General features: G+C 59.5%; 1 protein-coding gene across 3 annotated transcripts in view; it reads right to left on the bottom strand.

Annotated features, from left to right (window-relative positions):
• Positions 1–16,189, bottom strand: part of Rbm19 (RNA binding motif protein 19) — a 98,081-nt gene that overhangs the window by 53,419 nt on the left and 28,473 nt on the right. For all 3 annotated transcript variants that reach the window (XR_776368.3, XM_010604112.3, XM_010604113.3), the window contains 4 exons: positions 15,326–15,386; positions 14,427–14,506; positions 13,187–13,242; positions 9,856–9,972 (listed from right to left, as the gene is read on the bottom strand). Coding sequence is in view for 2 of the 3 variants with exons in the window: in XM_010604112.3 (XP_010602414.1) it covers positions 9,856–9,972; positions 13,187–13,242; positions 14,427–14,506; positions 15,326–15,386 (314 nt within the window). In the remaining variant the exon portion in view is untranslated. The remainder of the gene's footprint in view (positions 1–9,855; positions 9,973–13,186; positions 13,243–14,426; positions 14,507–15,325; positions 15,387–16,189) is intronic.

Below are 16,189 nucleotides of genomic sequence, written 5' to 3'. Positions count from 1 at the left end.
CTATATCTTCTAGAGGCCTCAGGCATGAGTGTCATGGACAGAACAGCCATCCCGGGCCGGGAGGACACCAGCAAACTCCCGACTCTCAGCCCTCACAGCCAGCCCGCCCACGATGCCGTCCACAAAACGCAAGCCTCAGAGGGCCAGGTCCTCAGCCCGAGACCCCCAAGCCAGGGCCACAGGGCGCAAACGACCTGTCTCTAGCCTTGGGTCTGCAGTGAGCTGGCCCCTTCCACGCTGGGGTCCACATTTGTCCCTGTAACCCAGGGCCTGCAGCAGCCCCAGCCCAGGAGCGATGCCTGGAAACGGCCGCCCCAACCACGAGCCCTGCACCACACACGGCTGTACAGAACCCGTCCCGGGACCACTCCACACCAGGCCATCAGGCTCTGCTGCCCCAGCTCTGGGACTGAGTCGTGAGTAGGTTCCCCGGCAGTGCAGATCCTACTTGGGCAGACACCTGCGGCTGCTTCCCGTCGGCCTTTGTGGCACACTGTGCTAATCAGTATGACTCTCTGCGGCCCAAACAGCCTCCCGCTCCTCCTTCACCCACAGCAGCCGGCAGCCGCAACCAACTGGTTTGTGCTGGAGGCTGGGAAAGTGCAAGGCTGCAAGGGGCCTGGCTGCCCAACCCTTTCAGAGTCGTTCAAAAAATGGAGGCCTAGAGAGGCCATACAACTGCCGACGTCACAGCGGGAGCAGGATGGGGCTGGGACAGAGGCCCATTGCGGGCTGCACCTGCGACTGATGTGACCCTCGTGACGAGCTGAGATCAGTGCTGCTGGGAGCGGAGCACGGTCTGGGAGATGTGGGCAGAGCAGGGCCTGCAGGAGCTGCGCAGCGTCTCCACTCTTGACACCCAGGCAGCCCGCACCCCTCAGACAGCTGAGGCTCAGCCCTCCCGCCTTCCCACAGGCCCAGTTCACCACGCTGCCAGGACACGCAGGTCCCGGAGGGCAAAGCCTTCCTGGCCAACCTGCTTCCTTGGTTCAATCAGCCTGGGTTTAGGTAGCTGGGTATGGAGCATCTGAAAGCTGGGGGTTCCCCTCCCCGAGTCACACCCCTCGGTGGGTGACAGTGGTAGGAGAGTCAACTTCCTTCTCGAGGCTGACCCTGAGCCTGTTCTCCTCTCTCACCCACAGACTCTGCTGAGCACACTTCTGGCTGGGAAAATCAAGGGGGAAGGAATTGGGGCCTCTCAGACACCGGTAATTCCTTCCTAAGTATGCTCTGCACTTGCTTATCCCCAGTGGTGGGCAACTCACTACTGTCAACTTTTAGGGTTCCAGGTGTTCATTTTTAAAACCTAATTTTGAGATAATTACAAATGCCCTCGCAGGAGAACCAGGGCGGCCCTGTCTGCCCTGCGCTGGGTTTCCCGGTTGGTGACACCCAGCACTAGTGCAGTCACTGGCTTCACTAAGCCTGCAAGGTCACACTGACTCCACCAGTGTAGATTCAGCCCCAGGACGTTTACCTCCAGGAGGGCTCAGTGCCCACCATGCCAGAGACTAGGAATGTAAGACCACAGGGACCCTCACTCCTCTGCCCGTCTCACTCACTGCTGACAACCACGTGCCGGCCACCTCTCCCATCTGTCATCTCCGGAGGGTCACACAGATGAATTATAGCGTGCAGCTGCTGGGATTCACGCTCCCCACCCAGGCAATCCTCCGGATGGTCACAGGCTGTGTGTGATTCCGTGGTCTCCTCTTCACGGCCAAGTAGTATTCCATGGCGTGGACGTACCAGTCTGCTGTACCACAGGCTCCCCCAAGGTCATGTGGTCGTTCATAATGTTTGGTTGTTGTATTTGGAGCTGCTGTGAACATCTGGGTATAGGTCAGTCTCTCTCTCCCCCACCCCTTCTTTCTTTCTTGTAATAGCTTTATTGAAATATGATTCACAACTTCTGCAATTTGCCCCCTTGAAGTATACAACTCAGTTGGTTTGAGTGTGTTCGCAGAATCGTGCGACCTTCACCACAGTCAACTGTAGCTCATTTTCATCACCTCGGGCAGAAGCCCAGCGCCCTGTAGATCTCCCTGATCTCATCCCAGCTTTCCCCACCAGGAGCCCACGTTCGGTCTCTGCCGGGCTGTGTGCTCTGGTGCTGGATACAAATGGAATCTGTGTGGATCAGGGCTTCCCGCCCTGTCGTGGCTGGGTCCCCCACCCTCCACCCCTCCGCCTGTCAGCTGTGAGGGGTGCAGGAGCGAAGTGCTGTATCTTCGGCCTCCAAGCCTGAGCCAGGGAGTGTGGCATGCTGTGCAGGTGCCCCCTGGCCACGGGTTTTCTCTCCCCATTCATTCATGCAGCACCGTGACACGGGACAGATACATGGTCAACATTCGTGGCCCCTCGGCCGTGTCTGCTGTGGTTGTTGCCCGCAGCCTCCGGGCGCCCTGGCCAGCCCAGTCATCGGTGCTGACAGCCTGGCTGCTCTGCGTCTCTCCTCCTGTACCAGCGACCTCATGCAGCTTGCTGAGAGAAGGTCACACAGGTGGAGGGACACGGACTTTAGAACTCTGCCCAGCTGGGAACCTGGTTCTTCTTCCGCCTTGGACCGGTCCCTGAGCCACCTGCAGGGCCCTCCTTCCACTGCCGTGATCCCGGGCTGGGGACTCGGAGCGCAGGGTGAGCGCCTCGCTGGTGTCGGGGCCTGGACTGAGAGTCCTGCTGTTGGGACTGAGGACGGCCGGCTGACAGGGCTGAGGAGGACTCTGTCCCCAGGGTGTCCTGGGAGAGCCGGCCCAGCGCAGGGAGAGGTGTGCAGGAGGTGACTGCGGCAGTCTGCTCAGAGCAGCTGACGCGTGGGTCCCGTGAGGGTGGAGGAACGGATGGCAGCCTGAGCCCAAGAGCTGCCCTGGGCAGCAGGGCCCGTGCAGTGACGCGCACAGGTTGCAAGGTGGCATCCAGGCCCCTCCACAGTGCAGCCAAGCAGGCACTGTGAGATGGGGACACAGCGAGTGGCCACTGCAGCACACAGGGCCCTCGGAAGCTGGCACTGACGGGGCGTGTCACCCGCTGGCTCAGTGGGACCCAAAGTCAGGCGTCATCCTGTTTGCTCTCTCAGCTCAGCCCTTGGGTTGTGACAAATGTGACCCAACAAGATGCCGAGGCCTGAAGGAAGCCCTGGACGAACAGCCAAGCCACCACGGATGCCACCTGCTGCAGACGGGCCCTGGAGGTGACCACGCTGGGTCGGCTGAGCCCCCACACGGGGAAGCGACACCTTGGCCTCCCACATCGCCAGGAAAGTGGCTCAGACGGATGTGCCGCTAGGCGGCTGGGTTGCTGGAGGGTGGCAGGGGCCCACTCCTGAGCGGGAGGAGGCGCCACTTCTTCAGTGGGAGCAAAACAACAGCGACGGCATTAGGATGAAGAGGGTAGGAAGCCGCGAGTCAGCTGGGGGCGAGAAAAGAGCTCAAGCCACAGGACCGGGACCCGGAAAAGCACAAACAATGAGAAACAGAGTAAGAAAATCAATGAAAAAACCCAGACGATCCAATTTAAAAAAATGGCCAAAGGACTTGAACAGGCATTCCACAGATTCCACGTCCACACGGCTGGCCACGTACAAGACTGGCTTCCTTAGCTACCAGGGGGGCACAGATGAACCACCACAGACTCGGAACCACGGGGACCCCGCTAAACGGGGGAGAGAAAGACGGGAACGAGAGGCCGAGCGCAGAGAGGTGGCGGGGTGGGGACTCTCATGCCTGCGTGGAGCCGGCCTGGCGGTGCCCCTGTGGCCCGGTGGTTCTACTGCCGCGTCCCCTGCAGAAATGCACGCACACCGGTGCCCTGAGGACTGTCCCCGCGACAGCACCCCCAACGGCTCGAAACCTGCACACTGCCGGAGTGCGGGTCGATGAAACGGATGTGGGTCCTGCCCATGACAGTTGCACAACGCAGTACCAGCCAAACAGGGACAGAGAGGACCATGGCTGATGCACAGCGGACGCAGGTGTGTGGATAAGGTTCACCCCGAGTCCAGAGCCTGTGACTGAGCACGGCACGAACCAGGAGTGGGGCTCCCGGGTGGTAGAGGCAGAGTGGGGGTCAAATGGCGACCCCTGTGGCTTGAGCTGGGGCTGCCACACGGTGCACTGTCTATCACCACATGGCCCATTCACGCTCCTGCCCGTTCTGCAGACGTCAGGTGGTGATGCCCAGTGGCTGGGCCGCTTGGTCTGCGTCTTCCCTGATGGCCCTGAGTGTGCACTGCACTGGGGCAGTGGAGTGCCCCGAATTCACGTCCATGCAGAACCCGAGCGCGGCCTGCTTGGACACCGGACCTCCACAGATGCCACCAGTGCGGGACGAGGCCACTTGGGTCAGTGCAGGCTCCAAACCCAGTGGCTGACTCCTCCGGAAGAGCAGCAGGACACTGCGGCGTGGGACACGGGGACGGCCTCCACCCTCCTGCTGCTGCAGAGGGCAGGAAGAGGCCTCCGAGGGACACGGCCTGGCCCACACCCTGTGTTCACACTGCCAGCCTCCAGCCCGGAGGACTGGTCCCTGTTGCGGCAGCTTCCCGCAGCTCTGGACCTGCCCTCCGGGCCATCGCCCTTCGTGCAGGTTCATCCTTCATCCCGGTTCCGAAGGCACATCTGAGCTGCAGGGCCCTTTGTGACACCTCCCCCCACGTAAGAGCTACGTACAGGGCCTGTGTCCCTGTTCCGGCCCCACGAATCGCTATGGAATCTGAGTGTGGCTAGGTGCGTTCCTGGGGGCCTGGAGCAGGGGCTGGGGCTGCAGCCCCTGGACAGGCATTGCTGCCAGGTGGGGACACCCCACCCCAGGTGCAGGACCAGCCAGACCGGGCGGGCAGGTGGCCCTTGGCCCTGCCTCTGGTCGCCATCACCACGAGAGGAGGCATGCAGACTGGTGGCCAGGACAGGTGCCCTAGGCACAAGGTGGCACTCAGGTCGCCAGCAGCCTCCAGACACCTACCAGGAACTCACCCATTCACACCCAGCAGGTGCCACACTCAGGAAAGAAAACAGCAGGAAGGAAAGCACCAGGTGCAGGGCTGAGCGGAGCAAGCGCCCTCTGTCTGAAGCCAGTGGTTCTGTCTGAACCCCCCACACCTCAGGCCCTCGAGACAGCTTTGGGGGCTTCATGCAGAATCCTGGCACTTGGGGATTGAGCCGCCCATCTACCGGGCACCTGTGGACCTCCAGCTGTGACCTTCCAGCCTGGAGGAACAGACAGCACACGGACAGCAGACTGGGGCCACTGTGAGGCAAGCTGGGGAGCAGAAGCGGAAGGGCTCGATTCGACAAGGCACCTGCCCAATGCTGCACCCTCACATCGCTCTCCAGAGAATCCTTAGGCACAGAGAGGGGAGGAAGCGCTCCAAAGGTCACACAGCTGGGCACGGCGGAGCTGGGATTGGGGCCATCCTGCAGAGCTGGCGACAGCACCCACTGCTGTCAAGTCCCCAACACATCTGATGTCCACGTGACACGCAGGGCCTCTGTGTGTGACAGTCTCGCCTCAAGGTCAGCCTGGCAAGTATGGGGTTCCGGGGCGTTGACGGGCATGGGGCACCTGACAGAGAAGTGGGTGGAGGGAGAAGCTGGAGGCTGTGTGTGACCCGGCCAGCCCAGTCCCAGGCTGCAGTCCTGCCCTGGGCAATTCTGGGGCAGGCAGGGGAGGAGGCACAAGCTGGGAGCCAGCACTCCGCCTCACCCGGTCGCACTGCAGCAGTAGCTGTCAGGAGTCTGCCCGACGGACTAAAATCTTGCCATTTTTCAGGGTCAGAAACTGGGCTGAGCTAGGCCCCGTGGCACTGGCCTATGAGCCTAGGTGAGAAGCTGAAGCAGGAGGGTGCCCTGTGTCGGCAACATCATGAGATCCCTCTAATTATAAAAAATGAAAGGGCTGAGGTGTGGCCTGGTGGTTGGGCACTTGATGGCCTGGGCTTCATCCCAGCATCTAAAACAAAGAGCTGACAACTAAAAAGAGCACAGGGCTGTGTGTGGACTGCGTGCTTGGCACACAGGGCACCATTCACCCGCCCACGCCTGACACAACAGACGGGCTCCGCAGGGCTGTGAGCTTGCCATGCGGATCCAAGGGTGTGCGGGGCCAGGCACGGGGGATGTGGTCCCTCCTCTGGGGTGGCCTTGCACACCCTGACAGCCCTGTACAAGGAGGCCACCGTAAAGGGAAAGTGAGGCTGCAGACTCGCTGAGGGCCACAGGCAGCCAATGGCAGACCCCACCCACAGAAAGGCCAGGTCCACGGGCCGGGCCCTGCTTCTGCAGGGAGCAGCAGGTGACCAGGGACCCAGGACGCCCAGGGACTGGGCTCAGGCTCTCCACGCACCTGTGGACCTTCCAAGAGCGGAGATGGACTCGTGACACACGCTGCCCTGCTGAGAGCGCACGTGCAATTCCCTCTTCGAGACACTCAAGGAGCAGCCAATCGCCAAGACCAACCGAGGCCACTGCTCCCCAATGCCCACTGTGGCCCTGACCCCCGCGTCTGGGAAGGCCAAGCTGCTGACGGCAGAAGGGAGGAAGCGGGACAGGTCGGGCCTTGGGGGAGCCCGGCTTTTCAAGCTATAGAGGAGACAGTGTCAGTCAGTCCCTGCCTGGCAGTCTGTCCACCTGCCCTGAGGCCAAGCCTTCCCCTGCCCGTCCCAGTGCAGGAACCGAGGCCGGCAGACTGCTGGGCGGCACTCCGGCCTGCGCGTGCTGATCTTTCCTGTCGGCCTGCAGGCTGGGCTGTGCCAAATGAAAACCAGAGGCCTCAAGTTCAAAGCCGAAGAATTTCAAGATGGCGATGGCAGGACCCTGAACTGCGGGTGTGACCCTGTGTGACCACACAGGCCCCAGGTGTGCAGGGTGAGGCCGCCACGAGCCAAGGTCCTTCTGGGAACAGCTCTTCACCTCTGTGGCTAGCGCCTGTCCGCTGCCCTGGCACACTGGCTGCGCAGCTGTGGGAGCTGAGGCATCTCTGCTGTCATGCATCCCGGGACCTCTCTCTAAGCAGGGTCAATGCACGCAGCATGGGCGGAATGAGCCCCCCAATGGCTCCAGCTCTGCCTAGGACAGAGGCCTGGCCACTTTCTTCCTGGGCACACCCGGCCCTGCCCTGGCATCCCTTGGCCCGCCTGAGGGTCAGGAGGAACGAAATAAGCACTGCAGCAAACACGTGCACTCGCAGTCTGGGACACCCTGGATGTCTCCCCACGGCCTTCTACACGGTGGAGAAACAGGTTGGGCTGGACCCTCCTGGTCCTTGCTGACCACGTCCTAGACCAGCGATGGTGAAACTTTCAGAGACGAGTGCCCAAACTGCAACCCAAACCCACTTGCTTATCGCAAAGTGCCAACCCTGCAATTACACCTGCATACCGAGGCTCTCATTCAGAAGAGACAAGTGTTAATGGGCGCTCAGCTGCTGGCGGTGACTTGGCTCCCAGAACCTGCCCTAGGGGTCAGAGTGGCAGCTCAGGAGGCCAGCATACAGCCAGGGGAAGAGGAAGTGCTTGGGAGAGGCTCAAGGACTCCCTGCTGCTGGAGACGTGGGTTCTGTCTGGGGTCGGGAGTCTGGTGTGGTTTGGACCCTGCTCCCTGGTTTGCGCTGTGACCCCACAGTTCCACCTGTTAACCAGCTGTCTCTTGGCTGCAAATTGGAAGCAACAGTAACACCCTGCAGGCCGTGGGGACGGGGACACTGACCACACAAAGCACCGAGACACTGTGCAGGGCCCGGTGTGTAACAGCGGTGATGACTGATGTTCACAGCTGCGCCACTGTGAGCAGTCGCAAGACAGGCTAGCTCTAGCATCAGCACAACTATTCTACGCAAGGGGAAACTGAGGCCCAGAGGACAAGCGGCAGGGAAAGCAGAGGAATCCCTGTCCTGAGTTTCCACAGGATGACTGCCCTTCGTCCCCCTGGACCCCGGGCCTGTATCCAGTGTGCCCAGCACCCGCCGGTCACTGGGGTCTGGTGGGAGGCCGGAGCATCTGGGAGGTGCCCAGAAATGCTGCCCGGGTCTAGGAAGGGCTCCTCGCACCCCCAGCCAAGGTCCCTGCAGGAACTGCCCCTGCCTACTCCCCAGCATCCTGGAAGGAGCTTGCCCCCCAGCTGCTCCTATCCTTCCCTGGTCCTCCGGGCAGTGGAAAGGAGCCTGGGTCTCTCCTGACACAGCGCCGAGCACAGAGCCTGGCCAAAGGACAGGTTCACCGTGTCAGTTCCCACGACAGCACCTTCCTGATCTGGGGGCAGAGAGGATGTGTCGGTCAGACTCCCCAAAATCCACACCCTGGCTCAGCTGTGTAGCCCAAGGAAGCTCCTCACCTCCCAGGGCTCCAGTTTCCCTGTGGGGCAAAAGGGACAGTACTGTCCCTTCTACATAGGGCCACATGAAGGGTGTATCCTCACACAGAGCCTAGCACACCTGAGAGCCGCTGGGGGCTGAGAATTTACCACACTGGGCAGCACAGACCCGTAAAACCTGCCTGACACAATGCAGCAGACCAAGTACCCCAAACCCTGAGCTCACCCCTGCAGGTGACCTTTGCTGGCCGTGGCTTTGTCTGAATTCGTCTGGAGCATCTCTGCACCTGCTTTGGTCCCTGAGCAGGCTCACAGCGACCCCTGCTGCCCGCCAAGAGGAACTGCCCCACGCCGCCAGCAGGAGCAAACAAAAGCAAGGTAGAGCCCCCCTAAGAAGGCCGCACCTTTTCAGGGTCTAGGAGGAGGCCTGTCAGAACGGCGGGGTGAAGAGACGCTGCATGTGATTATGCTTGGTGGACACTAATTCCCTAGTGCCTTCTAAAGATAAATGCGATACTCTGATCAAACAAAGCGCCTTCCCTTCCCCGGCGCTCTTTTGTTTCCCGGGATAAGTGTCATCCTACACAGACTGCGAACTGAGAGGAACTTTCTGAGGGATGTTATTTCCTGACCAACATACACTGTCCTTCGCGAGCTTGGTCTCATCTTGTAGTTCTTAAATTGGACTCTTTCCAAACAGCAGAAGCACGTTAAAATGAGCAGAGGCGCTCCACACACACCTCACCGTGACGAGGCCTCAGGACCCCTCTGCCTGATCTACCCAGGTGCGGGGCGGTGGACCTCCGGGTCCCCAGGCTGTGCCCCGTCTCTGCAGGCTGAGACCTGCTTCTCAGGCACCCGAAGGGACGACGCCTCTGCGTCAGCTCCGGCCGGCCACGTCTGTGAGCCGGTGCCACAGGCGCATGACCTGCGACGAGGAGGGGACAGGAGGAGGCTGACGACGACCAAGAGGATTCAGAAGCAAAGGCCCCGAACGGCTTCCCAGTCTCTACACCACACAGGGGTGCATTCCGCACACAGACGATTCTTTCCCGTCTCCCACACTGGGGACTCCGTCTGCACCTGCAGTCTCCCAGCAAGACGGCAGTCGGCCTTTCCACCGGCTTCACTCTCTTGCTCTTTACATTAAACTGACAAGCACAGGGCGGAATGCTGCACCCCGGCATGCAGGTCCCACCGCGCTTCGCCCACCAGACACCCTCCTCTGGCAGAGGGACATTCAGAAAAGTCACCAGGTGACGTGAGAGTGCAAAGGTGGAGCAGCACCTGACCAAACCAACGACGGCCACTTGAAATGGCACGGGGCGCCGAGTTCTACCTCAGAGGCTCGAGCCCCCGCTGCGGCGTGTGGAGGGGACAGAGAGGCCTGCTGCTCACTCTTCTCCCACTGCTCTAAGGCCAATCCACGGCAGCCGGAAGATGACCTTGGAAAGCCACTGTGCTGGCCTGCAGTGGAGCCTTCCAGGCCAGGCCCCATCCTCAGCGAGGCTACAGCGGGCAGGAGTGCCACGGACCGACCCGCGCGCCTCACCTGAACAGTTCCCGGATCTCGCGGCGGTCAGCTTGGAAGGGGATGTTCCGCACCAGGATCTTGGAGGTTGTCTGCTTCTGGGGAACTTGCTTCTTCCGGGCAGACGTAGGGGCTGGCCTGGGGTCAGAGGGAAAGGGGCTCAGGTTCCCGGAGTGGCCCACGGCCCCCACCTACTCTGACCCACCCCACCTCTAGCAGAACAGAAACTCCTGCCGACGTTCAGGTGAGGGACCGAGCAGTATGTGCGGAAGAGGACTTATTCCAAGAGGAGGAAGCCAGGCCCTCCAGGGGACACGAACTGGAACTGTCTTCCCCTGAAACAGCCACGGCATCGGAGGAGAAGTGACGGCTTCCCACCAAAGCCAATCCCGTTATCTTCTCTGAAAGACACTGGTGGTTCCCAAGGCCTAGCTAGGGACACTTTGACTTCAGCGGAGAACCTGGGGGCCTGAGCAGAGATGGGCCATGTGGCAGGAGAAGCTCTTGGCTCGGGGTTCTGGGCCAGTCTTACCACAGCCCCGCGCCACCTCCCGCTCCCAGCGGGGTACAGCAGTGAGCAAGGCCGTGCAGCACCAAGCGAGGCACAGATGCCAGGTGCCAGCCCCCCAGACTCTACATCACCTCAGGCAAGAGGCTCAGCGACCCTGCATGTGACTTCTCAGAAGCGGAAAGGGTGGCCAAGACTTCATGAGAGGGAACTGGGCACCGTACCCACTGGTGGGCAGTGGTCAACTCGGCCACTGGGGACCGTGACTGTCGAGACTCCGCCCACCCAACCTCCTCAGAGGCCTCCCAGTCCCCACACATGGCAGCCCCAGCATGCACCCTGACTACAGTTCATTCACCTCCAACCACCTTTCCCTGTGTCGTCGGTCCTGTCGCCTGGGGCAGTGCTGTCCCACACAGCAGCCCCTGACAAAGGTGGCTGCTTCAGTCTGAATTAGGATGAAACTTGAAGACCCCACTGCCAGCTGGTCCCCAGCAACCCTGCCTCCTGGTCCTCCTGACCCTCTGAGCCCCTCCTCACCGATTCAGGGCAACCGAAGCCACCTTGTGTGACTGTGACACAGCTGATGCAAGACACTGCTCTTCCTCCCTGCTCCCTCTGGGGAAGCCAGTGTCACATCACCGAGACACTGAGCAGGCCCAGGGTGAGCTGTGACCATGCGGGACACCCCTAACCCTCCCAGAGGCCGAGCCAGCCCCCCAACAGGACTGCTCTGGACTCCACGCCCCAGAACACGTGAGGATGTGGCCTTTTACTGTCGTGGTCGTGTGGGTGGTTTGCTGATGGATAGCATGGGTGTGGAACATCCTGTCACGATGGGAGAGTCTGTCCAACAGTGCCACCTGGGATGTGAATGCCACCAGCAAATGCCAGTGTGGTGCCCAGCAGAAGTCTGGGCACTCTGGCTTCCTATACGCATTTGCTGAGCGTGGACGCGATGTCACGGACGCCGGTGTCGTGGTTTCTATCTAGATGTCCTCCTCACATCTTGCGGGCTCCAGGCAGCCTCTGGAAGCGCCTGTGTCACGGGGCTGAGAGTGACCCCTGTGCAGAGGTGGGGCCTGGCTGGAAGAGTCGCTCACCGTGGTCGGGACCCTGAGGCTTCATGTCCTTCCTGGTGCCCTCCCCGGTGCCCTGCTTCCTGCCTGCCCTGCTGTGAACAGTGATTCCTCCACCACGGTCCTGTATCATCTGTCCTGCCTCGGAGCCAAGTTGACCACGCAAGGCCTGAGACCACTAAGACGGGAGCCAAAATCCACATCTCCTGTTAAGCTGTGCGTGCCGGGCACCGCATCTCAGCGACTGTGACTGGACTGTTGGTCAGGAGGCAGGAGCAGGCAGGGCTTGCTCCGGGCCCCCTGGTGGAGTGCTCAGGGGAAGGCATGAGCCACGCGCTTTCACAGCCCCCTGGAGTCAATTTTGCCCTATGGGCTATGTCTCCTGCCCAAGGTCACACAGTCCCCAAAGGACTCCCGAGGCCTGATCCAGGCCTTCCCACGCAGGGTGCTCAGCAGGGCAAACCCTGAAGGATGAAGACTCCTAGAGCTGCCCCGAGCTGGACTCACAGGCAGGGCTAAAATCACAGGGAAGGAAAAGCAGCCGCACGCGGTCGATTTGTTGGCAGCTAATTTGCTCAAGTATCACAAGGGCCAACTTGCTGGAAATGTCCAATGAACATCTCGTAGCAGCTCCAGGACTGTTGCAGTGGTCATTTTGGTGCCCAAGGTGGGGAGATGAAAATGAGGCGGGGCTAACGGCTCATGGGGTGCGAGCTCCGTGTCGGGAGCCCCTCAGTGTGAGCGGCTTGGATGAGAAGCAGGTGGATCCAGGAGCACAGCTGAACCCTAAGACGCCCCTCTGTGTGGGGGGGATGGGGGCCCCGGGCAGACGGGCCATGCTGTCCATCGCACCTGCTGGGTCTCCTTCAGTTACCTGCCCTGCTCTCTGAAAGACAGCCCCATAAAATGAACCGTTGGCGTTCCAGCTTCCTTAGGCCTCGTCTGAGGTGGCAGCACCACGTAGCTCTGTTGGGTTTACGTCTACTGCGATGATTGTTCACTGCCTGTTTCTCCCACACTTGTTCCTTTCACTGTGAAAGTGGTGTGTAAAGAACTCAACCAGCTCTTCCCCTTCTATGTACCTTCCCCGAAAGAGTTAAAGACACTGTATTATGTGACACACGCACACCCACATTCACAGCGGCACAAGTCGTAAGAGCTGTATTTTGGAAGTGACCCATATACCTGTCAACAACACAGACAAAAAAAAAAAAGAACACACAATGGAGTACTACTCTGCCACAAAGAAGGACAAATGTGTCACTGTTAGGAAAACAGACGCACTTTAAGACCACAGTGCTAAGTGAAAGAAATCAGATGCACAAGCTTAAATATTGTATGGTTTCTCTTACGTGAGAAACCCAAAGTATAAATACAGAGCAAAGTGGTGGGAAATAGGGAGATAGATCTTTTGCGAAAGGGAAGGGGACCAAGCGATGGGGCGAAGGGGATGAAAGAGCCAAGATGTGTTACGTCTATGGACCAACTCCCCACAAGGACCCTGAACTCTGTGAGCCGCCAACATAGGCTAATAGAGTATCCGAAAAATGAAGAAAAATGAATTCATGCAAAGGACTAGCACGGTCCCACTTCAGGAGGGACTGGGGGTCAGAGCTGGCAAACGCCAACTTTAATTGGGCCCTTAATGAGGGAGACTCCTCACTAGATGGGGGTGTTGCACCCTGACACACCCCACGGGGCAGCCAGCATCAAGGACAGAAGGATCCAGTGCCCACCTCAGCAGTAGGGGCCGTGGGAGACTTACTTGGTGGCTCGTTCTGAGATCCGCACCTCCAGCTTGTGGCCGTCCACGATGTGACCCTAAGAGGTAAGACAGCGTGGCTCAGCCCTGGCCCTAACTCTTCTGCACCTCCGGCCTCCACAGAACACAGCCCCTGGCTCGAAAGGGCAGAGACCCAGCCTTCCAATGTCCCCGGCCCGAATGAGCCTCGGCCTTTGTACAGGAGGTCCCTGTCAGGGCACAGAGGGGCAGGCGCCTCTCAGGTCTGGCCTGTGGAGATTGGCTTAGTTTGTAGGCCTTTTAAAAAATATTCCACATTGCAGCGAGGTGCCCCTAGGCTGGGCTCTGGCTTTGTCCCTCCAGGCAAAGCGGGCACATTAGCTCATGGCCGCTGGAAAAGCCTCAGACCTCCCGGGAAGCACTAGGCCTTGGTGGTGGTGCTCGTGCTGACAGCCATGCGCACAGCTCGCTCCCTGCGTATAAGTGGAGTTTTGCACAATGTAGTCGGCAGAGTTGAATTTCAGCTAAGTGAGTACGCAATATCGAATTACAAGGTGAGATTTCTGAAGCTTCTTAAAGACACAACAAAACCCAGAACAATACAGCACTGTTTACCCCTGCCAGGGCCCACGGGGTGTCATCATGCGGAGCTGCAGGTCACTTTCTCCAGCGAGGCCCAGTGGCCTCTGGGGTGCTGCCCGCGCTCAGCCTGGCGGGAGGGTGTTTCCCTGCACTGGGCATCGAATTCCTGTCCAAATGCCGCCCTGCCCTTCTCCCCGGCTTCACAGCTGCAACCCAGCCCAGGATACTGTGTCTCTCACCTGAGCAACTCAAGCATTTCCCAGTGGGCTCTGCCCACCTGCTGGCCATGCAGCAGCTCAAGAGAGAGCCCTGAAGCTCAAGTCAGGTCCCTCCCCAGGGTGCTATGGGCCCCCCATGGTCTCTGGCTATCTGCAGGATGAAATCCGGAGTCCTTTAAGTGGCCCACAGGATCTGGCCCGCAGACTTGCACCCCGATTGCTTACCCTACAACTCTGCCTCCCACACTTGCCTCTTCAGCTTCTCAAACACACAAACCTCATCCCTACCTTACCGTTCCTGCCACAGGCCCGTAGTATGCACTGCCCCCCAATGCCAGCACACTGCTCCGTGAATGAGAGGGTTGAGAAAGGTCCCCTAGAGACCTGATAAAGTGACAGGCCCAGGACAACATGGACTCAGACACCATCATGTCCCCCAGCCAAGCCCTGAGAGCCCCTTTTACCTGGAGCTGCCTGAGGGCTTTCTGTGCGTACTCCGGCTTCCGGTACTCCACAAATCCGAAGCCCATGGACAGGAGCGCGCCTGCGGGAGGGAGGAAACCCCGCCAGAGGGGCACAGGTAAGCCCAGGACCTGGCATCTGCGTCACTGTCCCTTCTCTTTGCACTCTCTTGCCAGCCTGAGATGATCTCGGCGGCTCCGTTCAGGACCAGGTGTCCAGAGGACTCTGCCAATGAGGCTCTACGGACGCCCGAGGCTGCTGACCAGACTGACCTGATAATTAACTTACAACAGGACTCTGCCCTGGGAGGGGATGCGGCTGACAGAGGGGACCAGCGCGGGGAGCAGCGGGGACGTCTCTCCCCAGGCCCTGTTTTCACGCGTCATGCATTCGATGAACACACGCACGGAAGGCTTCCTCCTCGCACTCTTCCTGCCCACTGGTCATAGCTACTTTGTCTTTCCCTTTCTTTTCTCCTGTTTTTTGAGACAGGGTCTCGCTATGTAGCCCAAGCTGGCCTTGAACTAGAAGCAGTCCTCCTGCTTCAGCCTCCTGAGGGCTGGGATTACAGGTGTGCAGCATCACGCCTGGCTCATACTCCTTTTCTGAATCTCAGATACACAGTAGTCTGCTAAGGAGGGGCCTCACTATTGGCTATTGGCTGCTTTCCCCTCTGATCAGATACTGTGTGCACGCGCGCGTGTGCACACCTGTGTGAGAGGGTTCACGGACACCAAAAACAGATCGCTCATTGTATTTCGCCCTCAGACATGAAATTCCATGCATCCTCATCCACCTTTGCCCAGTATTTCATGCAGCTGTGAAGTTTATCCTTTCAGCTCTGCTCCCAGCCCCAGCCCCTCCCACAGCTGGTCTCTCTCTGAGGTTTCAGGCACCGTACCTGCTTTGTTTTTCTTCTTGGAGACAGAACAGTTCCTCACCACCCCCGCTTTGGAAAACACCTGGGAAAAAACATTCACATGCATGGCCCGCTTTTCCAGGGGCACCTGTCAACTGCACAGGCGCGTTGCCCTGCCTGCGGCACAGGGAGGCAGGGGGTCCTAGCAGCTCCCTGCTGCTGGCCCCAAACTGGCCTCTGCATGGTTGACTCCTGTCTCAGGGGTCTGGGGAGGGTCCATTATTACATTTCAGTTTTCAGATGTAAAGACTGAGGCTCAGGGGTGCACAGATGGCCCTCCACCGGGGTACACCCCAGAAGTGCTGGCCTGAGATGGGGACCCGGATATCAGGGGCGCTGATCCAGGCTCCAACACTACGTAGGCAAGGAAGGCTGCACCCCCAATTTTGCCACACTGAGATCCTGGGGACACCCAGAGTGGAGGTGACGAGTGACGCCTGCTCTAAGTGGCTGGACGCCCCAAGGGCTCTTGCAGACAGGATGTGGCGCTGGTTTCCGGCCATGGCTCCAGAGGGGGCGGGCGGGGCATGGAGCAGTCTCAGGGCTGCTGCAGACTAGGCCAGCAGGGAAGCTCATGGGAGGCTTGGTGTCCACTGGCCAGGCCTAGTCTCCCACTGCACTTAAACCCCAAAGGATTTTAAAAACCTTAATTGAAGTCATATTAATCTCTTTTTCCCTGTCCTTTTCCTGTCTTTCTTACTTGAACCCAGGCAGAGCTGGGCTTGGGATTTAGCTCAGTGGTTCCACCACCTGCCTCATAAGTGCAAGGATCCAAGTTCAATCCCCGGTACCAAAAAAAAAAAAAAAAAAAATATACATGGATCTGGTTCCGGCCCAATACACACA

This window comes from Fukomys damarensis, unplaced genomic scaffold (genome assembly GCF_012274545.1).
Source record: "Fukomys damarensis isolate Sample0158 unplaced genomic scaffold, DMR_v1.0_HiC HiC_scaffold_12, whole genome shotgun sequence".
Lineage (NCBI taxonomy): Eukaryota > Metazoa > Chordata > Mammalia > Rodentia > Bathyergidae > Fukomys > Fukomys damarensis.
This window is presented reverse-complemented; position numbering and strand designations above follow the sequence as displayed.